The 26,071-nt window shown below is 50.9% G+C and overlaps 8 protein-coding genes across 8 annotated transcripts; 3 read left to right on the forward strand and 5 right to left on the reverse strand.

Moving 5' to 3' along the window:
* Positions 1–2,405: 2,405 nt before the first annotated feature.
* Positions 2,406–4,433, reverse strand: FIBRA_00082 (uncharacterized protein; the record flags this gene model as incomplete). Its single annotated transcript, XM_012321981.1, has 14 exons — positions 2,406–2,835; positions 2,886–2,908; positions 2,973–3,010; positions 3,062–3,179; positions 3,247–3,254; positions 3,321–3,372; positions 3,590–3,615; positions 3,677–3,842; positions 3,913–3,997; positions 4,053–4,102; positions 4,159–4,211; positions 4,258–4,263; positions 4,320–4,339; positions 4,393–4,433. The coding sequence occupies 14 exons, from the start codon at positions 4,431–4,433 to the stop codon at positions 2,406–2,408; spliced, it is 1,116 nt and encodes a 371-aa protein (XP_012177371.1).
* An 809-nt stretch (positions 4,434–5,242) lies between these two features.
* On the reverse strand, positions 5,243–7,646 carry FIBRA_00083 (uncharacterized protein; the record flags this gene model as incomplete). Its single annotated transcript, XM_012321982.1, has 7 exons — positions 5,243–5,521; positions 5,571–6,050; positions 6,107–6,568; positions 6,617–7,114; positions 7,171–7,325; positions 7,376–7,482; positions 7,534–7,646. The coding sequence occupies 7 exons, from the start codon at positions 7,644–7,646 to the stop codon at positions 5,243–5,245; spliced, it is 2,094 nt and encodes a 697-aa protein (XP_012177372.1).
* A 256-nt stretch (positions 7,647–7,902) lies between these two features.
* On the forward strand, positions 7,903–9,663 carry FIBRA_00084 (uncharacterized protein; the record flags this gene model as incomplete). Its single annotated transcript, XM_012321983.1, has 1 exon — positions 7,903–9,663. The coding sequence occupies one exon, from the start codon at positions 7,903–7,905 to the stop codon at positions 9,661–9,663; it is 1,761 nt and encodes a 586-aa protein (XP_012177373.1).
* A 774-nt stretch (positions 9,664–10,437) lies between these two features.
* FIBRA_00085 (uncharacterized protein) lies at positions 10,438–12,289 on the reverse strand (the record flags this gene model as incomplete). Its single annotated transcript, XM_012321984.1, has 2 exons — positions 10,438–11,820; positions 11,882–12,289. The coding sequence occupies 2 exons, from the start codon at positions 12,287–12,289 to the stop codon at positions 10,438–10,440; spliced, it is 1,791 nt and encodes a 596-aa protein (XP_012177374.1).
* Positions 12,290–12,531: 242 nt separating this feature from the next.
* FIBRA_00086 (uncharacterized protein) lies at positions 12,532–17,208 on the reverse strand (the record flags this gene model as incomplete). The annotated part of the gene is made up of 10 exons (XM_012321985.1): positions 12,532–12,754; positions 12,828–13,003; positions 13,059–13,217; positions 13,285–13,335; positions 13,389–13,676; positions 13,738–15,024; positions 15,082–15,594; positions 15,651–15,923; positions 15,974–16,568; positions 16,760–17,208. The coding sequence occupies 10 exons, from the start codon at positions 17,206–17,208 to the stop codon at positions 12,532–12,534; spliced, it is 4,014 nt and encodes a 1,337-aa protein (XP_012177375.1).
* Positions 17,209–19,620: 2,412 nt separating this feature from the next.
* Positions 19,621–20,807, forward strand: FIBRA_00087 (uncharacterized protein; the record flags this gene model as incomplete). The annotated part of the gene is made up of 5 exons (XM_012321986.1): positions 19,621–19,704; positions 19,760–19,808; positions 19,858–20,556; positions 20,607–20,723; positions 20,776–20,807. 5 exons carry the CDS (start codon positions 19,621–19,623, stop codon positions 20,805–20,807), a joined length of 981 nt encoding a protein of 326 aa, XP_012177376.1.
* Positions 20,808–21,218: 411 nt separating this feature from the next.
* FIBRA_00088 (uncharacterized protein) lies at positions 21,219–23,327 on the reverse strand (the record flags this gene model as incomplete). The annotated part of the gene is made up of 4 exons (XM_012321987.1): positions 21,219–22,742; positions 22,796–22,958; positions 23,011–23,107; positions 23,144–23,327. The coding sequence occupies 4 exons, from the start codon at positions 23,325–23,327 to the stop codon at positions 21,219–21,221; spliced, it is 1,968 nt and encodes a 655-aa protein (XP_012177377.1).
* Positions 23,328–23,578: 251 nt separating this feature from the next.
* FIBRA_00089 (uncharacterized protein) lies at positions 23,579–25,286 on the forward strand (the record flags this gene model as incomplete). The annotated part of the gene is made up of 5 exons (XM_012321988.1): positions 23,579–23,618; positions 23,674–23,709; positions 23,771–23,821; positions 23,878–24,213; positions 24,262–25,286. 5 exons carry the CDS (start codon positions 23,579–23,581, stop codon positions 25,284–25,286), a joined length of 1,488 nt encoding a protein of 495 aa, XP_012177378.1.
* Between the last annotated feature and the right edge of the window lie 785 nt (positions 25,287–26,071).

The raw sequence follows: 26,071 nt of genomic DNA on the forward strand, positions 1-26,071 counted from the left end.
CTTTCCGGTGAACCTTCAACCTGGGAAGCTCTTCCGACATACAGCATGCTCGGCACCAATTAAGCCCGCAACCTTGTACATGTCTGCGGCTGGTCTGCGACCGCAGCGCCGTAAAGTGGGTGATGATCAAACCCTGTATCTTGCAAATTCCTCGAATACAGCTCACCTTACCACGATGGGATGTAATTGCTATTGATCATACGTACCATGACCGACGGACACGCACCGTTCGGGTCAGCAATACGCCGACTTTTCTCTATTCAGAACGGGCCTCGAGCATCATAGGCCAATCTGCTTCTTGCCAATGCATTATATAAGTGGGCGACAAGCTATCGAAGTCCGCTAACCGTTGAACCGACGTAGTGAGCACTGTCAGACAAATCAGCACCGATGATTCGGCATCGGGTGAGTTGAGTAATAATAGGCATGAGCTCACCGTGACACTGGCATGCCGAGTTCGATAAGTGATCATCGCTCTCACTAAACCGGAAACCCGTGGGCAAGCCTTGAGCAAATTCCGAACACGTTACATTGTGCATGCCGCACAGCAGAATCATGGATCGGACGCGCGGGAGCGAGCGAACACAATCTCTGGCCGTTTCGCCAAACTGCTGAGCCGTAGTGCACAAAGAGGTGACAACAAACCAGTTTTCTAGGGATATAATGTTCAAGGACGTCGCCGTTGATAACCAAGTCATAACACCAATAGACGCTTTGTGGAATGTCAGAATATGGCAAGTTCATGGTCTCGTACCCAAAGTGTCATTGGGTACGAGACTTTGGGTACGAGGCCACAAGTTCAGCGAATTTGACTGATCGATCGGCGCCTCACCAAGCTTAAGGCTCGGTGACCAAGACTGCGGTTTCCCTGCTGTACTGGAGTGTATTTAGGATTCGACATTTGACTTTTCGTCTTGGTTGATGGTCCGAGGCGCTTCCGAGGCGCATATCATAGATTTTCTCATACGCTCACCTTACTTAGCTGCTCGGTGCCCCCCTTCCAGAAGCGCCCGATTAGCGCTCCATGTAACAGTCACATTGGCCTTCTCCGCCCGTGATTAAACTGCCCGATTGCCCATTTTGAGTAACTACGCCACCCAGCAACCTGAGCGTGAGCAGTCGAAGGCGTGATAAAATATTCATGGTCTATTCATCATCTATCCTTTGAGACTCGAGAAATGTTGTGGAGATCACAAGATGCCGGTGCACACAGGAGAAGCCAAAGGAGAGAACAAAAAGTCACTAGCTCTCCAAAATGTTACGCCGTGCGCTATTTTGGACACCATCTATTCGCAAAATATGGCTGCAGCGACATTTTCCTCAGAAGCTTTGAGCTAAAGTAATCAAAACTGCGCTCAATCCCTCCACAGAAATTCTCTTTCCAACTGGTCGTATAAACTTCCCCGATTGCCAAAGTCGACGTTTTCCACTGCCTCTCGCGCTCAGGTTAGGCGTAAGTTATTCAAAATAGGCAATCGTGCACGTTAATCACGAGCCAAGAAGGCTGATGTGACTGTTAAGTTACATAGAGCGCTAATCGGGCGCTTCTGGAAGGGGGTCTCTCCAAGACTAAGTACCCCAGACGTGTCGAAGACACGTTTGGGTACGAGACCCCATGGTCGCTGTCCGCAAGGCACCTCCAGAGAGCGCGATGTTAAATTGACAGGACTTGATTAATGATTGCTCGTATATTAAGCACATATGATCAGGATCTCCCGCCCTAGCCGGTGCATACCGGAGCACGTGCGGAATCCTCTGACCTAAAACTCATGGGCGAGGATCATATATAAACTCAACGTACCCAAAATGCAGAGAAGTCATCTTCGCTTGTTCTTTAACACCTATGTTGTTATTACAAGTATAGTGCGGGGGGAGTCACACAGCATTGAAATGTCCATTTCGCCAGCAAGACAAAATCCATTTTTCAAGGAAAAAGCTTACTCGATTTATTTGGCACCTTTTTGGTGCCTTTCCGACACTTTTACATTGCAAGAAAATGGCGATTTCTTTGTTGTGTCAGTATAACTAGGAGCTCAAACTACAAGTGGAATAAGCCCCTAATTGCGCCTCAGGGTCCCGGGCATTATGGCGGCTTGTCAAATGTCAAAACTTACGAGAAACCGTAACCCAGACTTCGTTGGAAATTCGAGATTCTCTCTCAGGTATATAACACTAGGTCTGTGACCCAATCCACCGACCGACCGAGCTGACGGAGGAGTACACCTTCCCAAATCAGGGTACAGTACAGGTTATTGTGTTATACAACTTTGTCTCATTGACAGCTATATGCACAGTAGGAAAATTGACAAATTTAGGGGGAACGCAATGTGTGGAAAAAATCCCAAATGTAAACGATGATGACCAGAAGCCCTAGAACGAGTTTCAAACTACTTAGGATGTTTCTTTCACATCGTCGTCTTCTCAACCTCCACCCGGATTCTACTTACGTTGCTTCCCAGTCCCATCTCTACATCTTTATCGTCAGACTCGTCCGGTCCATATGCTTGCAGACTGTCAAGCTCTAGCCCACTTGCCATGGCCAAGTCCATTCCATCGACAGGTATGCTGCCCATTGTACTCAGCAGCACCCCTGCTGGACGCACGAGCGGCTTCGAGCTCGACGGGGTCCCGAAGCCAAACCCCATCCCAGAAAACGGCGAACCGAGATTTGACTTGCTCGAAGTAGTGACTCCTGCTGTGAAAGCAATGGTTCCTGCTGACTGAGAGACGGTCTCCGAGCCCCGTTCTCGAAGATCAAGGATAAGATGACACGCGAGGATCGGCGCAAGCATCACGCTGAGCGGGATACAGATAGCCGACATTACTTGACGAGGTCTGTGGACAATTCATGAATTGGAATGCATAGATACGATGAAACGACTAACTGAAGATAGAATATACCATTCACCTAGCCCATGCCAAAGCCAAAAACCAAGTGAGACACGAACTTTAAGTATAACCGCGAAACTCACCAAGTTGGCCACAGATATTAGCAGGTAGTAGAAGACACCTAATCTTATATGAGCTATCGTTGAGACCATCTTACAGTCGTAGCCCGTACCTTCGCGAATAAACGTCTGAATCAATCTACTGTTAGGGCCTCCACTGCGGCGGCGGATAGCGATGGCCTTCCCAATCGTCATAATCGTAACCATTGTATCATACATGAGAGGCGCAACCTGTTAAATCGAGTTCAAGTTGAGGTGTTCAAAGCGACAAGGCCATCATGAACGGGAGAAAACGCACAAAGAAGCCTGGGAAACATGGATTGGTTCATAGGCATCAGTGTATAGAAGTGCATATATCCATTGAACACCTACCCAAGAGATCAGCGGAGCCTGGCTTTGACCGAGGAAAACATGGCCCCATAGTCTGTTTAGAAAGATGGTCAACATTGAGGCTCACGATCATCTCCAAACATGGCAGAAGAATGTCGTTGGGCCGAAAGAAATAATCAACGAACGGGTGCCAGCCCTCATCAACGGCAGCTGGTAGAAGGCACCGGTTCATTGTTTATTTCTTCCAAGGTGCATACTGCTTCCGTAACATCCTCCTACAATGTTTGAATCGCCTATTGCAGAAGACATACAGCAGAGAGCGGGACGAATGACAGCACTGTGTAATATATATAATATTAAGGTGCCAATTATTAAGAGAAGACGGAATGCATACGCACACAGCATTTCTGTAGTGGCTACGTAGAGCTGGTATGCCACGACACCGCCGAGCGCCGACACGAGAAGGGCCAGAATGTAATTATTGCGGTTGAAAAATGCATATGTGCGAATAAGTAGGATTGTCTCAGCCGCTGCCTGGTTCCACATCGCCATTGCGACGGGGATCTACTCATATGATATGAATAAGCTTGTATAAGGAAACAGGAGGGAGTATCTCAAGCGTAATTATACCCACTCTATAGATCCTCTCACACGTTTGCCATGAATGGTTGCTGACGAAGGCCCACAATAGCACCGGCCCTACTGCTAGGACCCAATAGCTAGTCATGACGATTGTGTCAATATCTCGTTGACACAGGAGCTTTGAAATATTACCGGCAGAAGAGATACGCAACTTTGACAGGCGTCCAGCTCGTCTTCCAAATCTGAGGCGGTCATAGTATAAGCGGATATCCGATATAATAATCGTACAAACACTAACAAACCGCCATTCCTTAGGTAGAGCGAGGAGCCAGTCCCAAACCACCACGGCATCTAACACATCGTAAGAGATAGTGCTCATATCGTTGTTCCGACTTACACATTGCTAAAGGAGAAATACGTCAGCTTAAATTTTGAGGCGCAAAAAGAGCTATAACTGACCGCAAAAGTGGATTTGCGACCTGGTTAATTGGCAGGGTCAGCATATATGCGTGCGCGGATGGTATAGACGTACACGAAAATAAAATGTTCAGCGGACGCAGTCACGGAATCCATGTTCAAAGGAGTTGTGAAAGGCAATTATGCTAGATATAATACGGAGGGTGGCGTTTCAAATTACAATGTGCGGTGCGGGAGGAGGGGGTGCGGAAGACGAGACGGAGGGAAGGAGGGAAAGAGCCAGGGGCGGGGCGGGGGATGGTGGGGGTTGAAAGCGAAGTTATGAGGACAACGACAGCCGGGCAAGGCTCATGCATGCGGAGAGAAGCCGCCACCTGGAAGGACGAGAAGTTCGAGATGCAACTCGGAGGACCCGGCATGGTCAACATGTCCCGATTTAGAGCGAAAGCTGCTCTACACAACGAACGGCTGCCACTGCCTGCCCAATGAGGTTCCCCGACTCGCTGATGTCCCCGCCACAGTGTCACTGACGCGCACGCCATCATACAATTCGCCGGATCCCCTGACGTCCGCCCACCACATTCGGCTGATTAGACGCATGAAAATAAATTGGAAAAAATAGCATATGGTCTCGCAGGGATGCATGAGAAAGGCGCAGCAGGAGAGAGAAGAGCCAGGTCGTCAAGGAGAGCCCTGCGTGGGCTGCCCAGGCCGAGAACCCAAGAGCACGCGGATCAATGCTCCCTACCGTCGACGGAGGGGCGAACATACCTACCACATTAGGAACATGCATTTCCCGATCAGGCAATCTTCATCCGCGAAGCAGTGGCTCACCTCTGGGCAGAGCAGTTCAGCCTTCTTCGGATGCTCCGTCAGCGGCGCTATCACCGGTCACTCGCCCAATCTACCAGTCAAGAATTTGTTTGCCGCCCGTAATTATCAGCGTGCACATGTAGAATATCCGTCTAAATGACCCGTGATTTCATCATCTCCTCTTTGATCTTCACGTTTTCCCTATGCCTTAGTAGACAATAGTCGCCAAATTCATTCCTCTCCTGCCATTTCGATCCAGGCATCCACAACGTCCTCGTCAAAAGGGAAGAGTACCGCGCATCCAGGAACGGGAAGCACGTCACCCGATCCCATGTCGCTTCGTCGGTTGCATATCGCGGTTCGTGAGCCGACTCAATCGGGTGCAACGGGAAGTCCAAATCTACAAGGTAGTCGCATTGTGAAACATCCACCTAAATTTTGGATTGAGCATGAGTATAGTACGAACACGAGAGCACGCACATAGAACTCTGGCGCCTCCTCGTTCAGATCATTTAATCCAACCGGAGTCATCCTCGTGCCTTGCATCCTCGCAGGTAGACCCCACGCCTTCGGTGTCTCGATGAAATGGGCAGGGAGCATGCCGTTAAATTCGCTCTTGATCCAGTCCACACGCACGCCTTCCGGCACGATGTAATGCCCAGGGAAACGATGCCATTCCTTACCGACGCAGAGACGCAGCCCCAGTGCTTCCACAAGCGCAGGATCGATCCGCGGATGATCATCATCGTCCAGGCGACGGGGTCTATCAGAGAGGGGGGGAATGTAGATGTGTCCAGTCGTGTTGAGTATACGGGGAATTTCCTCCGCCTCAAGAGCATGATATGCAGATAACGGCGCATGGTAGTATTTCCATTGGGTCATGATGTGCGACATGGAAAGGATGCAAGAAGCAGATACGATGGAAAGCGTGAGGCGGCTGAAAATCATCGTTTGAGAAGCCTATAGTATTGCCGTGATTAAAACCAGTACCCGCTATGTGCTCTTGGAAAACCTACCTTGTAAGGAGATTTGGTGACATGGATGAAGATAGTCTCCAGCCATCCTCTCATCAAAAAGATCGTGACAGCTGCGTTGAAGGCAATTAGCGGATAGATCGGAAACATGAAGCGTTCCTCCTTATGACTCTGTGCCGTCATAATGGCTGTCCAGACGTAAACCGGGGAGAGCCTCGTCGCAAGCAGTCTAAACGGCGAACTCTGATCGACGAAGATAGTACGTTCCCCAAGGCGCTTACGGTCGAACATGTAAGTAATGCCGAGCGCCGGGAGCGAAACCAGTGCGAGCGGAAGCAGAACATTGAAGTTCAGGAGAAGATTCGAGACATAGTAATGAGTCGGTTCGGTACCATAGAGATTAGGGCCGTGTTTTTCGTCGGGGAAGACATTGTATTTTATGATATTCCATGGAACAGTGGTAAGTTTGCCATAGAAGATAGTATCCAACGCAACTACCGGGATCTAGAAGCTCCTGAGAAACGACCAAAGCAGATTCACGAAAGAGCTTACTGCTAGTAATGCCGCAACGGCAACGCTCTTAATCATTCTGAGCCATCGAGTTGTTACCCAAGACGTTCTGTTTTCCGGTGTGACCTTATCTGTCCCGTACATAAAAAGCTCCTCAAAGACAAACGGAATTGCCACAGCTATTGAGAAGGGCCATCCCACGATAGCTCCGGTAGCGAACGCCAATGTAGCGAGAAGGGTTCGGCGCAGATTAGCATTGTTCGTTGGCTCGAAAACAAATGAGAACGCAAGCATGTTCGCGTACATGGCAAACGACGAGGGAAGGAAACCTGTACCGTAATAATTAGTATAAGAATTTTTCTCTATTGCGAAATACTTGCTAGTGGAAGCCGTCCACATTCCTGCATTAAAAAGTAGGATAAAGAACAAGTACCGCCCAGTGCGATAGTTGACCTTCTCCACCACTGCCCTGAAGAAGTATGATTCGCAAACGGATGAAATTGCTCCTAGCAATATTCGGACAGCAAAGAACGCCGGTCTCTGCGTTAATACATCAGTGCGTGAAACAACCATCTACGCCATGAGATGTTACTTACCTTCTCGGGTCCAATCATGAGCGTCACCAGCTTTACCGGAAACAAATGCAGCAATATGTACGCCCAGCTGCGAATAGAGAACGCCGGTGATGCCTCCCATGTTTGAAATCCATATCCTCGATCCAAATAATGAAGAGGCTCCCAGAAGTTGAATACTGTGCACAACTTATTAGGACGACGACAGCTTATAGGAACGAAAGCTCACCTTCATCGCAGTCCTGGATATTGGCGTACATCGCATTCGCAACTCTGATCAGGAGGAATACCCTGAAGGCAACAGAGAAGCTAGGCACAAGTGGGCCCTTCTGGGACCTACGCAGGTATATGTTATTAACGAGACAACGTTGGGGTACGGATACCAACCTGCGAAGGGTGTCTTGTAATATGCCTGCATGCCTGTTCTTGGGTTTGGGAGCTGGAGTGCTCTCTTTCTTTTCAGGCCTGCGGAACCGGAGGGTCTGTATGTTGGAAGCCATGGTGGATGGTGTCGCACTTCAGGAAGGGAACATTGCCAGCGAGGGGAGACAAGCGTAGAACCGCCCAACGTCACCAGCGGCAGGACCAAGCGAGGCGGGCACGTGAAGTCCGTAAGTAAACGCGACTCGGCTCATGGCCAAACTTGAACTTCATTGCACTGACAGCCAAAGTTCATTCCTATCTCTGCGCTGCTGGCAGTGCCTTTCTTCAGAGCACCTGTTCAATATATCCGGCTCCTTCTACTTACAAATTACAATGCAAGTTGTTTCTGAAACATCCGAGGTCGGGCGCCGCCGTCCGACAAACTGGGCAGCCCTCGAGGCCCTGGAGGAGCTAGCCTTGCCAAGTCCCTCCCCATCTCTCGGAACCGCTGGCCTTTCCTCACTCTGCAGCACCGGAGAGATTCCCATTCTCTTGGACGCCGGGAGGGATCTAACACGGCTATCCGACGACTTAGATTCACAGATAGCAGAATGCAATCAATCACCGCTCTCAAACAAGGCTCTCGGCCGCGAATACAGCTCGAAAGCGGCCAGCTCTGCTAATGCCTTAGGTCTTTGCCTTGCAGTTCCCAAATCATCTAATCATGACGTCCTATTTGGCAGCAAAGACGATACCGAGTCTCTTGAGAAGCCTTTGCAGGGCGATAACGGTTATCATAAGCAATCAAGGCTTACTGTGTCAAGGGAGTCCTCAACTAGTCTTAGTTCTCCGCTTGTATATGAGGTGCCGGGCCCTCTGTCCCCGAGTACAAGCCACCGTGATTCTCCAGTAGCCTCTCCGTGCGTCACGCCCGCGTGGTCAACCCCAACGTCTCCTTTGACCTCTCCGCGATCTATTTACTACATGATGTCGCCCTCAGCTGCTGATCTCCGCGACTCATCATCGCCATCAAACCTGGTTAAGCGTGATGATTCACGGAGCCAGCAGGCCAGCATTTCAGGCCCGTTCTCTACTTTGTCAATGACTCTTTTTGGCTCAGGCTCTTTGCTCTCCTCTTCGCCATCTGTGTGCTCGACTGGGACCGAGCCTTCGCCGCGCAAAGTTGGCAATAATCCTTGGAAATGGAGGCAAATCTACAAGTCTAAAAGTTGCTCTCCGATGCCAAGAGTAAATAGGCTCTCACCAAGCGCTTCAAAAAACAATGTGGGCAGCACACCTGGCTCGGCTCCAGTAACGCCTCTTGTCCCAACGTTTGATCTTCCGGAAACGTCTCATCACTCTGCGACTGCCTCTAATTCGGTTCGTTCACTGCGCTCAGTCCGTTCAGGACAAATCTCGAGCCCTCTGGCGTCGTACTCTGCGGCAGGGGCTCAACCTTTCAATCTGCCTGGAATTCTAGGATGGCTTCGAAATACCATTCTTGAGCTCTGGATTGATCAAGAAGGATCTCCCTTCGCGGCTCGGCCAGCATTCAGACTGATGGGATACACTAGCGAGCACGCGAAAGGCAGAGACGAAGAACTGGTGAATGCCCTGACCTACGGTCTCGCAGACTTTCTTCCAGTGAAACGGCAAGTCTTCGTCTTCAAGTCTGACAACTTAACTGCGGCACCTATATTGCGCCGGGTGACAACGGTGGGCGACGAACCCAAAGACTGCATACTGCAGCAGGCTTTGCTCACAATTGACTCAGATGGAGTATACAGCGTCGGCGGCATCGAATTTTTTGATCTTCAAGCTCATCAAGCGCCACTCGTTTTAAGGTGGAAGCTGGAGTATTTCGTCCACGATAACATAGCCGAGGCTTCTGAAGTACTGGCGCAAGGGGAGAAGGCATTCACCCCTTTGAGATTCTCTTGCTCTCCCGGACTACTCCATCCGAGTCACGGAAGGAAGAAAACGGGACTCATGCAGATGTTCAAGCGAAACCAATCCGTCAGATTGTGCGCGGAGAAGATGGCGGCCCCAAAGTTTCCTGAATCGGTTCTATCTACGTTTGACCATCGATATGAGGATGGAAGAGGCAAGGACTTGACGTCGACAAGACCGGACGAATCTGAGTTCAAATATTGAACAATGCTCTCCTCTATATCGACGGAATAGTGTACTTTTTACGACTTTTCCTCACGAGTCCTTATGTCTCGATGGTAGGTGCATCCAAAGCCAGCTGTAGTACTGTACTTTCATCACCCATATGGATATAACTTAGTGTCTGTTAACTCGATCTATATTATGACACACCCGAATGAACATGGCTTCAAGTATGTCTCTGACTCTCACTTTATCCTCAAGACGAATTCCTTCGCCTATATTTAGATTCGATATCCAACCCCAACTTAAACTTTAAGCCCTAGCTGCGTACGCCGCTACCATGTCCAACAAATTGAAAGTAACAGGACAAGATAAGGTATTTCCGGGTTTTTGGATAATACTGTATGACTTGCACAACATATGCGAGACGACCAAAAAACTTACCATTTTCTTGCAATGGAAAGGCCAATGCCAACTTGACTAAGTACTGCACACCTTTCCCACTTTGCAAAGTGTGCCTCTCCTCTCCGAGGAAACGGTCGTCTCGTTGCCATGAGACCGGAATTCTAACAGCGAAGGAATAGGAAAAAGGAACGGATATCTTTATACTCAGCCGTCCTCAAGCTCCTCGTACATACTAAATTGGCGAATTCCTAATGTAAGCAAAGTATATTACACAAGATGCGTCCAAGCATGGGACGCGCAGTCAAAAGCCATAAAATGTAAAGCTCATACCAACTTAAACATAACGACGAGGCATTACCACTATCAAATGCATAAGTCGCAGACCGCCAGCTACGCAGAAACAAGTCAAAGTTATGGTAGATATTGCGGAGGGCTGACATGCCACGCATGTGCGGACGACATACGAGTGCCTCGAGTGGGAGACTGTGATGAATTGATGACGATGCGTGAGCCATCCCCTTCCGTAGGATCTGCGGACATTTCGTAATCTTCAAGAGGAGGTGCAGATGGCTGCATGTTGATACCGTCAGGTATGAAATCCATGTCTAGTGGAGGTGCGCTAGCGGCAGGACGCTCCTCGGCCTCGAACGGGGGAGCTGACGGACCCATCTCTGGTTCAACAGAAAGAACGTCCTCCTCAAATGAAGGGAGATACTCATAAAATGTTGGCGCTGCCAGGGAGCCTTTGGATGGTGGAGGGGGAAGCAACGAGGGGCATGGAGAGAGATCACGTGGAACAGGTGGACGCGGCGACAGCCGCGGTCTGGGAGATGGCGTGCGCCGGCTGCCAGACGACTCTCCGATCACGTCGGCGTCGAAGTCGGTTACTTGAATGTCATACAGCACCGCCTCGAAGTCATCAACCAGGGGAGGCACAGATGCGTACGCTCCCGTGGATGCTCCAGCCGAGCCAGAATTTGATGGGTCGATAGGTGAACTAGCAAGTGCAGCCATACGAGCCAACACCGCCTTATCGTCCGTGGCAACGTGGCCCGCGCTGGTGACTCCCTCGTACGGGAGGGGCTCAGAAGCCAACGAACCTCCTACGGTTGAAGGCGTTTCTGCATTGTCTGGACACTGGGAAGGTGCATCAGCGGCTGGCGTGGGAGCTTCAGGATCGCCAGACGGATTGAGTTCGGGAGACAGGTAAGACGGCGGTCTGTGAGGAGAGGAAGGGGCAGGTTCCATAGTCGTGGAACCGTAATGCTGCACTGAGGATGAATCGCTCCGCACAAGTTGTGAAGAACTGCTAGTGCGTAAACGATGAAGGGAAGTCGTTGAAGAATGAATGGCGAACTCAGTGTCCTTGATGCTCCCTGCCTGCCGCTTCCTGCGCCTGCGGGCAGATTGTCTCACGTTCGTCTTCCACCTCGCAGTAGCCCTTGCCCAAAGCCGCTGTTGAGAACGGGCTTGCTTCTCGTCCTCGTCTAGATCAAAATCTACCTCGAGTTTTCGACCCTTTCTCTCCGGATCCTTCAGTCGTCGCACACGCTTTCTCCGCCACCAGACACACATGGCGATGAAAGTGCATATGCCAACTGCAAGGACGACCGAAAGTGTGATAATGATGGGGGTCATGGAATCATCATCATGAGTTTCTTTGAGCCAACCAGAGGGCAAGATATCGATATCGTCTGCCAAATCACTCGTGGAAGCGGGAGTTGGTGTGAACGAGCCACTTTCAGTGATGAATGTTGTCGACGTGGCTGTTGGTGTCGAGGAACAGGTACCATCCTGAATAGGATCAGTGAAAAAGAGTCAAAAAAGAAAACAAAAACAATGTGACGGAACGCACCGAACAAAAGGTAGAGCCGTATAATGTCCATACATCTGTTTTCCGCCATAGGCCGTCGGTGCCCGACACATACTTGTCCGCCACGGATACACTTCTCGCAATTTCCTGTGTCGGATTGGATGCCGAAGCGCTGGTACTAGTCTGACGGGGCGCGAGATGCCTGAGATTTGATGAGGATAAAGTGAGAGAAGAATCAAGCCCTAGCTGCGGACAGAGGAACTCGGGCGGTGGCGTCTGGGTGGGTAAAGGATGGCCGTCGACCAGAGAAGATGAGGCTGCGACAGTAGCGAAAATGGCAAGGAGTGAGGAAGACGGAGACGGAGAAGGATGGCGTTGTCGACGCGGTGCACGAGAGGAAGACGTCGCGACAGGAGACGCAGGAGCATAGAGCTTATCTTGCTTGGCCATGCAGGCTTAAGGCTGCCAAGCAGCTCGCACGGCGACGGGAAGACAGCGATTGAGGATGGAGAGCTCGGGCGCGGCGACGGAGGCTCAGGCCTGGCCAAGTGGGAGGAGGGGACAAGTGTAGATATACGCGGAGCAAGAGCGACGCTGATTGACTATCAAAATTAAATAATTCACACTAATAATTCCTACGGTATATTTGCCCGCTATTAATAGCCTGTAATGGAGTTGCGCCTAATATAGCATCACGCTCCCACAACTAGACGCCCAATCCACCGCCTCCCGTCCTCGCGACGGGCAGCGGCTCGGCTCCTGAGCGCCGTCTCCTCCTTTCTCTCCCGCCGCCGCACCACCACGTCCTCCCCGCCCGCCTCGTACTGCAGCTTGTAGCTACCAGCCTCCACCACAATCCGCATCCCCGTCGTCGTTTGCACAACCTCTCCCTTCTCGACCGCATCCATCACTGTCCTAATAATATCGCGCAATCGGCGTTCAGCGCCCCACGCCGACAATACAGTCCCCGAAATAGCGAGAAACGCACCTCTTCAAAAATAGAGAACTGCCCCCCGCGCGTCCTGCAGGCAGCCATTCGGTAGGATGCTCCATTACATACGACGCAACGTATTCCTTCCATCTGCCTCGCCTTGACACGTCCTCCCCCACACTCGGATCCGTCGACCCCACCAGTTGAATGCGCAGATGTCGCGAATCGGCATCCTATTCAGCGTCAATCACAGAATAAATCCCCATTCAATCAAGGCTTGCCACATACCCAATCGAACCTGTACAAGTTATCATCCAAGCCCACATGATGCTCTGCTTCTCGTCTGTATCGAATGGTGTCGTGCACAGTTGGTGCATCTTCTCCTCGCGACCGTTGAAGCAAGTCCCATAGCTCCTGGCATTTGTTATCGGCCGTAATTGTCTGCACCTAATTTTAATTTAACCGTCGCGTTGTCATTAGCGACACTCGGACAACACTATCGGACAGCGTTTACCTGCTTTACGACGGCAATGATTATTCTATCCAGCGTGAAAACGTGATACGCCTATCACATTTTTCAGTGAGTCACCCGACATCAGCCCATGTTTGTGACCGCACCTTCGTCCCAAAGAACCATCTTAGATGTTCTTCAAATGTGGCTTGATCTGACTCGTTGTCGAAAACCTTCTCGCATGCGTCCAGAAGGTATAAGTATAGCACGTTTGATTCTTCGCCCGTCTGACTTCCACCGACAACCTCCACGGCCTGTGATAATACGGCTGCAGGACCGTTTGGTTCGTCCAATCCTAATTCTACCGCGATCGGATTTGCCAATAGCGAGGAATGTTTCTGCTCGGCCAGCCGCGCGCCAATATCCTTGCACATGGAGAGCCGTGAATAGAGCAGCTGGCAAGGCGTTTGCGGCGTTAATCAAGCAGCGCAATGAGGGAACGCAATTACGGCATACCTGTAGGAGCCGTAGTAAAGTATAGTACGTGGTATTCGCAAAAAAGGGTCTCCGTGCGATCAAGCCTTCTCCCGCAGTATCGCTCGACCCAATGAGAGCCTCTCTGACCCAGATATCCGCGGGGATTGTACGCTGCTTGCTGTCCAGGTCGAGCTCGTGCTGCAGCCTCGAACCTCTGGGTCGGGACGATGTCAGAGGACTGTCGCTGGGTGCAGGAGAAGTGGACCTAGTCAGAACAGCTGATTTGGACGACAGGGGTTTAGTGCCGCTGCGTGGCGAGCGTTCCTGCGCTGTCTTCAGAAGCCTCTTCCTGAGGTCACCCGGTGAAACCCCCGATGAATGTCCTCCGCTGGCCTGCCGCTTACCGCCGCGGTCCCGACCTGACTTGGAATCAGGTCCATCTGCAAGTGATGTGAAATCGTCCGCAGGGTCATCGTCGTGGCCTGGCTCTAGCGGCCCACATGCAATGTTCAACTCGTGCGGTGAAATCATGAACACCATAGGAATGAAAGATCGAAGGAAGCGCTCTACGCTCCGTCTTTCCGCCGGACTGTACATGGAAGGCGAGCGATCGAGGAACGAGAAAATCAGCTTGAGAGAATCTTGTAGCACACCTGTGTCCTGAAGCTCGTACTCCAACTGGTACCCGAATGAGTCCTGCATCCCTTTGCCTTTCTTATCGTGGGCTTTGGTCTGCAAGGCCTTTACCGACTCGATATCCTGCACAAAGTGTTTTGTAGTAATACATTTCTTGTCGTTTGCCTTGAAGATGATACCTTGATGGTCAAGAGCCTTGTAAAAGTTCTTCGCGTCGACCTCGCGCCAAGTTTTGCTCCATTCCCGCTGGGCGCGGCGCCATTCAACATCTTTCTGCTTGAGGCGCTTGAGGACAACGGGAACGGCGACACTCGGGCATTCCTGCAATGCTTTCATAATCTCGGCCACATTGTCACGACCGTAGATCTTTTTTATAGTCCGCTCGTAGATTGCGGGACAGGTCCCGCCTAGACTTGGCTTCAATCTGAATTGTGTCCGTTCTTCGGGCGACATTTCATCGATGCGAGCGTCAAGCGGTTCAAGAACACCAATCGTACGCTGAAGCCCTTCAATATGAACCTGATACTCGTGCCGCTCCTCTTCACTCTTGTGCAACGTGTCCTCAAACGAATTCTTCTTATGTGCGACGAATCCGGACTCTTCTGAGGCCCACGTAGGATGGGAAACCCATTCATCGTTCAACACTGACCATTCCAGCTGACCACGGCCAGAACATGCCAAACGTATCTCCTATTGGGATTATCAGATTACAGATCGTTCGCGATACGATAATAGCAGACGACTCACACTCTCAGGAAATCTCCGATAGCTCGGACCTTGGCCGTCGTCCGGAGGTCTAGCTGTATACGGGTCCGGAGGGCCTGTTCTAATGCTGCCGGGTGGTCCATATTCGATGTTTCCGTACTTATCGTCCCAGCTCATCATATCCTTGAACTGAGCCATCAGCTCACCTTCACCCAGGAAAATTTCCACACGGTCCACGAGAGTTTTAGCGTCGATGACATCTTTCGCGAAGAGATTGAGCAGTTTTAGGAACTCATCGTAGGTTCCCCCGCTTTCTAGAGCCTTTTTTGCGCGGTCGAAAAACAGCAGCTCCTCAGATGTGGACACTGGCGCGCCACTACCATTCAGAGCAATGGCTGGCGGCTGGAGCATACGAGAATGAACGTTCTGTAAGTGTGGGGGAATACCAAGTGACTGTTGTACATGTGGCGGCGGCGGAGTAGAAGGGACAGGGAAGGGGGCAAATTTCGGTGATTGCGGTTCCGGTTTCTGGTTAGGCTTCGCTCGCTTGACGATCTATGATCAAGGGACAAAGGGTTCATGACTGACATTCCAATAAGGGATGTACATACTCTTCCTCCAGGCCCCTTCTGTGTACCAGGAGCTTCCTTCTCCACAGCCCGCTTTCGTCTTCGACTGGGGGCCTTGGTCGCCTTATCCGAGGTTGGAGCAGCCACTTCTGCCTGAGACCAAGGGCTCGCACCACCTGTCGGATGAGGTAGAATACCTACTAACCCTGAGTGATGCGACGAAGGCGCCAGCGCTTCGGGTAGGAAATCTCGGAATTCGCTCATGAGATCAGGTGCATCCTTGAATAGCATTTGAACCTGGGCGAATACCTGTGACTATCGAAAGAATCAATCAACTATAACAGTATTTACGTATAAACGCTCACATCGTGGAGATGCTTCTGTTCTTTCTGGTAGGCGTGCAGGATTTCTAGGAATTGTTTGTATGTCTCTGGGTCGTCCTCAAATCGCACTTTGATTTTGTTCAAAAACTGAATAGCATGGTTGAACTCGCCAGCAGGAATACCGTCCGGTGCTCTGTTGCCCAAGTTGCCCAAGAAGGACGCCGCCGCAGTCGCTTGTGAATTCGCAAGTGGAGGTGACAGCATCATTGAGGGAGAGTACACATAATCGGGAATAGAATGGCCAAGGAGTCTTGATGGAGTAGCAGGTCTAGAACCGCTTCCAATTCCAACAGGCAGGACTGGTGGCGCGGCGAAAGGTGGCGGTTGCGGGAACGGTGCAAGTATGCCTGGCATGGGTAACATTTCCCGAGGTACACGTACTGGTGCACCATATGCCGACATACTCTGAGTGATAGTACCCATAGGCGTGGTCACAGTGATAGTGTCAAGGCTTCGCGGATCAGTTGAAAGCTCGATACGATATCCTGGCGGGAGGAAGGTATTGAATCCTTGAATAAGGTAAGGGTTTCCGTGGAATAACATGGATACGCGCTCAATAACCCCCGGAGTATCGATCCTGAACTCGAGATCAGCTCATGGACGATCATAACGCAGGTAGAGAAAGGCAGGTCTCTAAGCTATACGGACGATACCAGAACTGGACCACATATGCAACTGGTAGCAGTAACCCCAGATAGTTAAGTCCGAACTCGACCACAACACGCGAAGAGGTCTAAATACAAACATAATCGCAAGCATGCGACTCACACTTGGCTCTTAAAATCCTTCATGATGTCCAGGAAATGGTTGTATACATCAGGTTTATCTTGAAACTGCATCTTGACTGCATCCAGGTAGCTAAGGGCATCCGTCACGTTCAGTGGCCGGTTGGAATCTGGAGAGCGTGGTACGGCAAGACCGAGTGGCTGGGCACCGTCAGTATTTCCAGTAGACATTCCCTGAGATGTCATTGGCCTTGGGGTCTTCAAAGAAGCTCTAGGCGAAGGAATATGAGATGGTGGATCAGAGTGGTGTCTGGTCTCGAGTGGTGGATGGCCTGGTCTTGAAGGGAGCGTCGAGACCGGCAGCGGGGAAAGTAAGTGCTGGCTGTCCGTCGGGGCAAAGGAGAGAGGATGAGGGCTGGGTGAAGGATGCCGGTTCAGCGTCGAGAGAGGAACATGGGGGCCATGTGTCGGCTCAGAGGCAGAAACCTCCATGCGAGGCAGCGGTTTGTCGGGCAATTGACAGTCGTCGAGAAGCGTCGGGCTGCTCCGTGGACCACACAGGCGTCCATCTTATCTTATCACGAGCTCCACTGAAGATCCGATCTCCCATGACGCTTCCGACAAACTCCCGAGCCAAAGTCGCCAAGATCATGGTTTATATGTATACGGCGATAAATATAACGGCTGAGAGCTAGCATAGCGAACGATATGGATAAGGAGCGAAGAGAGCGATATACATCGTCAATAATAAATAAATGATAATTATTTGTGTCGCACAGTTTGTGCGTTCGGATGAGGGGGCGACACCACCAGTATACAAGTTCGTGTTCGTGATCACCTCAATAGTGTGAGGTCTCATGCATACAACTTCCCCGATGTGAACAAGGTATCGGCACAGATATATCCCCATGTTGACGCATGGCGAAAGGGGAAATGGACAGCCGGATTCCGCACAGGGACGGCCTTGATTTCGCTAGGGTACCCGGAGTGGACGTGTTCGTCCGTAGACCGATCGACGACTTCTTTTTCAGCCGCCACTTCAGCACAAGAGCCTCTGAAGTTTGTTTAATCCCAGTCAACATCGCTTTAGACTGAGGAAGGTTGCGCCGAGAAGCGCGTGGCCTGGCTCGGGGATGCAAACGCGTCACATCCTCTACCATGGGAAACGCGTTGACGGGAGAAACGAGCACTCGCGGCGATTTCGAGAGGTGGGGGGTAGTGTGGCCGTACACGTATTGTCGATATTGCCTCAGGACAATTTTGCTTGTGGGGGACTGATCTCCTCTTCGACTGGCGTTCAGTTCATGGACATAGGCAGCCACGCGTGGGGAGCCGGGGAGCGGAAAGAAATATGGTGCCTTGTAAGGATCAGTCCTTGGGTTCAATGGTGGCCGATCTCCGCGCGAGAGATGATGATGGCTCCTCAAAATATTGACTAGATGACAAAATCTTTGTCAAAAATGAGTCCCACGTCGAGATGGCCCCACTTACCGCGTAGGCGCGAAAACCTTTCACTTCTATTCGTACCATTACAGAAGTTCGCGAATATGGCCAGTTTCTTACGTTGATGCTCAGTCGAAAACGAGTGGATAGACAAATCGCGCGGAAGAGTGGAATGCTCGCCGGAAGAACACCTGTCGACCGGAGTGGGATTGGAATTCGAAACCATCTTCGTGGTGTGCATAGAAATTGGATCCGTGATCCCGACTCTGTGCGAGGGTGGCTGAGCGTGCAGACGCCTATCGTATTCGATAGATCTTGTAGTTCGCTTCCTATGCTGTATCAAGACCGCATAAATGGCGGAGATAGTGGTATGACATATGACGGACAAAAGACTCTGGAAGAACCAGGAAAGAACGATGACATCAAGCGAACAAGCCGACGAGAGAGCCGAAATACTGACCAGCAGTACACCAGCCAGGGCAGTCATAATGCTTGCCAGTTCGACTATCCCTAGGCCAAACAATGACAGAGTGAATTCTGCGCATATGAAACTCGCTCGTCGCCAGTGCGCGAGTAGAGGTCGGACACCATTGAGGTGGCACACAAAGTTCAGGGCAAAGCTGGAAGGATCCATTGCTGCAATTAATGGGAAAACGTAGATGTCAAGAACGGTTCGTGCCAATGTCATATTATGGCCAGTTCGGAAACACTGTGGGTATAGGGTAGAACGCAGGAAGATCTTGACCACCATTGGCACCACCCGCTATATATCACGGAACCGCCACAGATGGGCGGTGTCAACTAGCGAGTGGTGGGCGTCGATCGTGGGACCGGAGAGCTGGGCGTTGTTGCTAGCAGAATATGTGCCATACCTACATTTCCTGACTGCTACGATCATTATATGCGCACGGAGCCGCAGTGAACTGCTGAGACCAGCTGGCGAGTCCAATCATGACCAATGTTCTCGCTGTCAAAGCATCCTGAACAAGCGATAGCGATAGACATGCTTGACAAGTGGCCATTCCATCTCCATCGCAACCCCTTTGAAGTTGAACGCTAACCCCTCCACTTACCGAAAGGGACTCCGTGAAGATCTTGATAGTCCCACACTCCACACATTGCGTTTCAGACAGCGTAGTTTGCATAAGTTGGGCGGAAACTGCTGTCAGCAGAGTCGCAATCCGAAGCCGTATTTCGCGTACCAGACTAGGGTCGCATTGCGGAAAGCTGTGTGCTCGTCGGGTCGTGCAAACGTAAAGCGAAACGCGCAGCCAGTGTGGGAAATCCAGAGAACGTGTCCCAGGCGCGCGGATTTGGGTCGGGCGTCATCTGGCAGACGAACACGATTGAGCCTCCTACAGTCTTCCCCTTCTGGCTGCGGTCCACCCTCTGCACGAGCTCTTCTGACATAAATTGCCGCATCGTCGTCCTCCTTCGTCTCTCGGCTGACCTCCTCTCAGAATGCCACCCCGAGGAAGCGAGGGTCTTGACTTCACGCCCATACTTACCCACTATGTCTTCTTGTTCACCGCTATCCTTGCGATAGTAAGTGTCTGCGCTATGCAAGTAATAGAAAGGCTAGCTTAATTCATGCTTCTAGGTAGGATGGTTTCTTGCGTTCATTGCACAAGCCATAGCAACTGCCGATCGTGGGTAATATCTGCATTTTTGTACCCGTTTTCTGACCATCCTCTGTAGTCGGTCATGGCAGCGTCGGCGTCCTGTGGTTCGCCATATTTTTGCAACTTTTTCTCGTGCTGGGCGTTCTCCACACGCTTGCAAGTGATTCCATCGCCATGCACCGATTCCAAATATCCGTGTTTGGTGCGGTTGCCATCGTCTTCGCGGTTATTGGTGTCAACCAAGGCATCTTCTCCGGATTTGCATCGCTGGATGCAATGGCAGCTGGCTGGCTTATCAACGCAATAATTGATATTATCTGGGTCCTCTACTTTACTTCTGAAGAAGACTCGCTCATGCTACATATCTTCAACTCCATGGGCACAGGCGGCCTTACGCCCCCATCACGTCGTCGGAGAGCTACACGCGCTGCTTCTATGCACACAATGAGTGCGGGAAACGGATACCAGGCTGGCTACGCTCCAACGGCGGGTGGGGGTTACGATACCAAGATGGCGAGCAGCATTGGGGTTCCCATTGGCAGCGGCAATAGCTTCCATGCGGGTAGTGTTGAGGGTGCCCCCAGGAGTATTGTAGGCAGTGGCAGCCTCAACAATGCACCAATAGGGGACAACAACAACGTTGCCTCCCCAAGTTCTCCGCTCATGGGAGGCGGTGCTGCTGGTGTAGGCGCAGGGGGTGGTCCCGGTCCGCAGAACCCTCCAACAAACACCGATGCAAACCTTGGTGAATACAAAGCACGAGCGCTATACTCATGTGAGTGTTCCCCTCTCTTGAACGAAGCTTCAAACTTAGATGTACATTAGACAACGCTTCCCCCGAGGATGTGAATGAGATCTCGTTCCAAAAGAATGATGTCCTTGAGATCCTTGATAAGACGGGGAAATGGTGGCAAGCGAAAAAGGCGGATGGTTCGGTAGGAAGTAAGTTGTATCCGCTGCGCTGCATGGGGGATTGCTCATGTCTTGTCCGCAGTCGTACCATCAAATTATCTCCAAGTCATCTAAGACGACGGACTATCTTTCCTTTTCTGATTTATTACGAACTTGTCATGACATGTTCCATACCGTTTCATACCCGAATCTGCTGCAGGTCCCTATATTCTGCTGTGGGGGACAATTTGCAGTGGAAAATGTGCTGGTATTTCTATCATTTGCTCATAGTTCTTACTCGTCTCTCTTGTCTGTATCCGGCTCTTGGAAGCAGTGCTGTCGCGCTTTGTAGATTACAATCCTTTAAACGCTTCATGGATTTTCTCAGGCATATTATGCGTGCTCAGGGGAACGCAGTATATGTCATGGACGAATGTATATTATTGCATTTGCTGGGGACTGTTACTACAAATGGTCATGCTTTGCTTCGTACTAACACAATGTCTGAGATATTGTGGTCCTTCAAGTGCATAGTATGATTCTAAATCATCTTCGCCGTCCTCCACCTCCCCCAAGGACGACCATTCTGGCCGGTTTCTTCTTCCCGCCTCCACGGACGCCTCTCTGCTCCAGCTCATGAAATGCTACATCGAGGTCCCACTCATCTTCCTCCTCTCTCTCGCGACGTGCAGGAGCACGTTGCCCGGTAGGTCTGCCTTGAGCAGCGTGTGCCGCTGACGCAAAGCTCCGGTTTCCCCAGGCTCCTGCAGCCTCGGCGGGAGCCTGGACGGATGGCTGCTCCACTGAATCTGGGAAGTCGTCCCCTTCCGCGGGGGAAGCCGGTCGCTGATACGTGGGCGAAGTGAAAACATGATTAGGCTCTCTCCATGCATGTGCAAGCTTCTCTTTCTCCCGCTCTTCTGCTCGCGCACGGGCTTTGTCGTCCTTCTTTTCCTTCTCCTTGCGCCTAGAACGACGCATCCGCAGCGGACCCTCAAAGCTTTTGAGCCTCTCTGCGCCGACGACGCCTTCGAGGTCTGCCTCCACGAATACAACATCCGCGCCCTCTGGGAGGTGTGCGAGATATTTACATCGTTTGCGCAAATCATCGTTTACTGTGCTCTCTGCAAACGACTCGACACGTATATTGATCACATCAGGAAAAGCTGCATAGCTGTTGAAGTGCGAGAAGAGAATGCGAATATCCAGCGGGTGTAGGAAGATCGGCATCCCCGTAGCTGCCTGGTAGAAATAATATGTCGACGTGGATGGAGGGGGAGGATTCAAGTTCCGACGTAGTTTAGGATTCCGAGTGGGAGTGGACGAGCGACTCTTGATGCCTGGTGTTGTGGTCTGAGACGCGAGAGGTGAAGCGAAACCAAAGTTCTGGATAGCCAGGAAATCTTGTGGAGCATCTTCCAATGGGTCCCTAGCGTGTTGATCCTCCTGTTTGCGCTGGTTATGAAACACTACACGGTCATATATCTGTTGCTGGGTATGTAACGCGTTGTCGACAGCCTCCTTCAACTGTGGGGTCTCCAATGCGGCAGCTTTGGCGATCTGATGCCGAACTTTGGCATCGGCAGCATCGATAAAATTGACACCCAGATCGTCGCTCATGCTAGCGAGTATACGCCTCTCAGTGGCCAGGTCATCGAGGTCTTTGGTAAGATCAGCTATGAGGTAGGCCGGGGTCGCAAGCATGAATTTGGAGAAAGCAAATATGTCAGGCAAAAAGTGGAAGGGTGCTTGATGAGGAGGGAGTAGATCTGAAGGCCACGTCTCAGATCGAGGAAGAGCAAGCGTAGTGATCTGAGGTCGCTGCATAAGCCGCATACGAAGAGTGGAACCAAGACGAGGAGTAGCAACGAGATCGCTGTCAATCACCGAGGAAGATGAAGACGCCTCCGCGGGGGTATCTTCCATGTCCTCAGTCTGCGGAACTCCGTCAAGCCATTTGACATTCTTGAGCTGTCTCTCGTTGACAGAGTCAAAGCAGATGGGGCACCGGATCCATTTGAGATTATCGGAGGTATTAAAGTAATGCAAGATACACGGGAAACAGAATACCTGCCAGAATTGGTAGGTGAGGCATGGTGAATGCAAAGTCGAGATAGGCTTACATGGCCGCATTTAGTCATGCGAGGTGCAGTTGGGGGAGAAAGACAGATAGGACAATTCATTATGCCTTCCTCTTGAGCAATTTTCTCTCCTGAGCCTGCAGCAGAGGCGACTGCAGAGGTACGGGGCACAATAACCTGAAGAATATCATGCCATTGGAAGAAACTGACACAGTTCAGTATTTTATCCAAACAAACTATACGCGGATGATCCTTACATATCTGGGTCCGCGAAGTGTACAGTGTAATCACCATGAGGGCTCATGACAAAACGATACTGGGCGTTGATAAAGCCTATGTCGAGGTATTCGATGACTGCACGCATAGATACAGTAATAAGCGACTACTTACGCTCCTTATTCCACACAGCTGGATGTGTCGACTTCCTATTTCTCCGTGGAAAGCTCTGATGCTGGTGCGACTGCCTTGGAGGAAGCGTGAAATTGAGCAGGTGGTTCAACGACTGAGACGAGGCCATCTTCGCAGGACGATTGGATTTCGCTCCCTGAGATCCAGTGAAAGATTGGGTAGACATGGCGCGACAGCATAAGACGATAAAGTCCTCGCCGTCCGCGATATAAAGGTCGCTGTCGATAGAATGATGGCCTGGCGAGCTCCCCTCCCCGCGACGGAGCGAGGAACACTCGGAATTCGGGACATGGCGCCTTGCCAGTCGATGACTCAAGACCCGACGCACGTGCCACGCACGCTGCTCAACTTGGACGCAACCGTCCACCGTCCGGTGTCTGCGGCTGCGCCTGCCTGCTTGTTCCAGTTGCTTCGATCATGGCAAAAGGCAAGAATTTAAACCCTGCAGATGCCTTTCGTGAGTCGATGATATTTTGTTGAGCGCAGTACCAAACTAACTTGATTGCCACAAGGCAAAGCACAGCGGAAGAAAGAACTTAAGAAGGCAAGTCATTGATTCTATCGACTCTGACATCATGACTCTCTCACATTACATATAGTAGAACAAAGCTGGCAGAGCAAAGGCTCGTGATTTTGCTTTAGTGAAGAAAGACACCCGAGGTGAGTTTCGTTCTGGCGCAGCAACCTGGTTTTAGAATCGTTTACATTATGATTAGAACTTGAGGAAGAGGTTGAGAGACTGGAAGCAAATGGAGAGGCATCAGCTGCAGATAAGAGCCGTATCGTCGAGCTCAGATCTGAATTAGAGAGCATCAATAAGAAAAAAGAGGAATACGTTGCTGAACATCCTGAACACCGCAAACTTGTGTTTAGGTCTCGTAAGCAACAAGGTGACCATGAAACTAATGCAAAAGAAGAGGACCCTGCTCAAATGACCAGAAATTTGTTCAACAAACATGGGCTGCCGAGACATCCAGAACGAAGTCTTTACTATGATCCTGTGCTGAATCCGTATGGTGTTCCGCCTCCCGGGATGCCTTATGTCGAAAGACGTGAGCCACACGTCTTCTTTCTGCAAATTTATTTTTGACATATCGTAGCACTGAAACCGGAAGAGTTGGGTAATGACAAGCACGATGAATCCGATGCTAGTGACGATGATATTGTCATGCCCGACGGCCCTCCTCCAGGAGCCGGAGGCGAGGATGATAGTGACGACGGTATCCCAATGCCCGAAGGTCCGCCTCCTCCCAAAGACGGAGTTCGAACAAATGCGGCAGTGCCGCCCCCTCTCCCACCGACAACACTGCCTGTCGGCTTGATGCCACCTGCCTTTCCTATTGTCAACACGTTCACTCCACCTCTACCAGACTCAGTGTCAAATCTCCCGCCCTCTCCGCCATCCGGATTCCCCCCTCCCTTTTACGCAACAGGTGCACCTCCTCTGCCGCCCACTTTGCCTCCACCCATGGCACTACTTGGAACACTACCACCACTACCACCGCCACCACCACCTTTCGGCTTCCCAGCGCATCTTTTTCCGTTGCCGCCGCCTCCTGGTTTCCCGCCACCAGGTGCATTTCAACAGCCACAAATGCCTCCTCCGCCACCGGGGTTCTTCCCTCGTCGATCACAGTCGATATCTGCTATGCAGGACCCACTATCTTCCATACCGCATCAGACTTATCAAGCGCATCGCGCATCGAAGTTAACTGAGCCCAATCCCGCGCCACCGCTTCCACCAGTCTCAGGTACTATCGCTCCCTCTGAAGGAACATCGGGAGCAGCGACAGTCGAAGCCGCTCCTCAGCTTCGCGACTTCAAGAAAGAGAGCACGTCGTTTGTACCTGCAGCCTTGAAGCGCAAGAAGGCTGGTGCGGGTAACGTGACTGCCAGCAGAATCAATGCGGCGCCATCTCTCGAGCCGACTGCGGGCAGCGTCGAGTCAGAATCTCGAGCTGCTAGGCCAGACCTTCTGAGTGCCTTGAAAGACCAACTTGGATCAGCCGTAGGGAATCCTGCTGTCAAAGCGGCGGATCTTTCAGATAAGAGCACGCGCTCGAAACCGAAGAATGACTACGAGAAATTCCTGGAGGAGATGGGAGATATCTTGGGGAAAACGTAGTATTTAGACGCTCAAGGTTTGTATTGCTCACGTTTGTGAAAACTATCCAAAGTGTAATGATGCTTATTCACTTTGTACACCCATGGTTTTAACTGAGTGAATTGCCACAATTCTGAATTTGGGAACACCAGCTTAGGACACTGGTCAATTATCTCCGACATCATAACAACGTCGCGTCTACTACATAGGGTTCCATGAGACTGCGACAGTATCCATCTCTGTGACTTCTGTTCCGTTGTCGTCTCTTTCTACCTGTTCGTGTTGGCTTGAAAGCGACTGCGACGTCTCGACGGTCGCACTGTAGAGAATGCAGTAATAGGTGAGAGAAATTTTCTCGCCGTTTACCCAACTGGTTTTGTGCACAGGACTAGAAGGAACACGTACAAAAAACGCGACACTGTATCGCGCCGAAACTGGATCTCGGGCTATAATTTCATCTGAATGCTTGTCTAAGTTCTGTATATTCTGAAGCTCGATCAGCCGGCTCGTTGCCTCCGCGCGCCCTGTGATTTGTCTACTCAATTTCGCGTTGTATTACACTCCTGTGGAGTCTACTGACAGTACCTGGACGTCCATAGAAGCAAGCCCACCCCGCAGTCGGTCTGTTGGTATGCGATGCCAATTTTTTCAGCAGTGGGTTGTTCGCAAGCAAATAGATTTAGTCGACTCAGAAGCGATTCAAATTTTCGTCGAATATTTCAAAGGATTCAGGTATCTTTTGATATTTATTTCAATTGAATAAACTAGGATCGACCGAGTCGGAGAAGCCCTTCAACTTGAAGAAG

This window comes from Fibroporia radiculosa (assembly GCF_000313525.1).
Source record: "Fibroporia radiculosa TFFH 294 genomic supercontigs, scaffold31, whole genome shotgun sequence".
Lineage (NCBI taxonomy): Eukaryota > Fungi > Basidiomycota > Agaricomycetes > Polyporales > Fibroporiaceae > Fibroporia > Fibroporia radiculosa.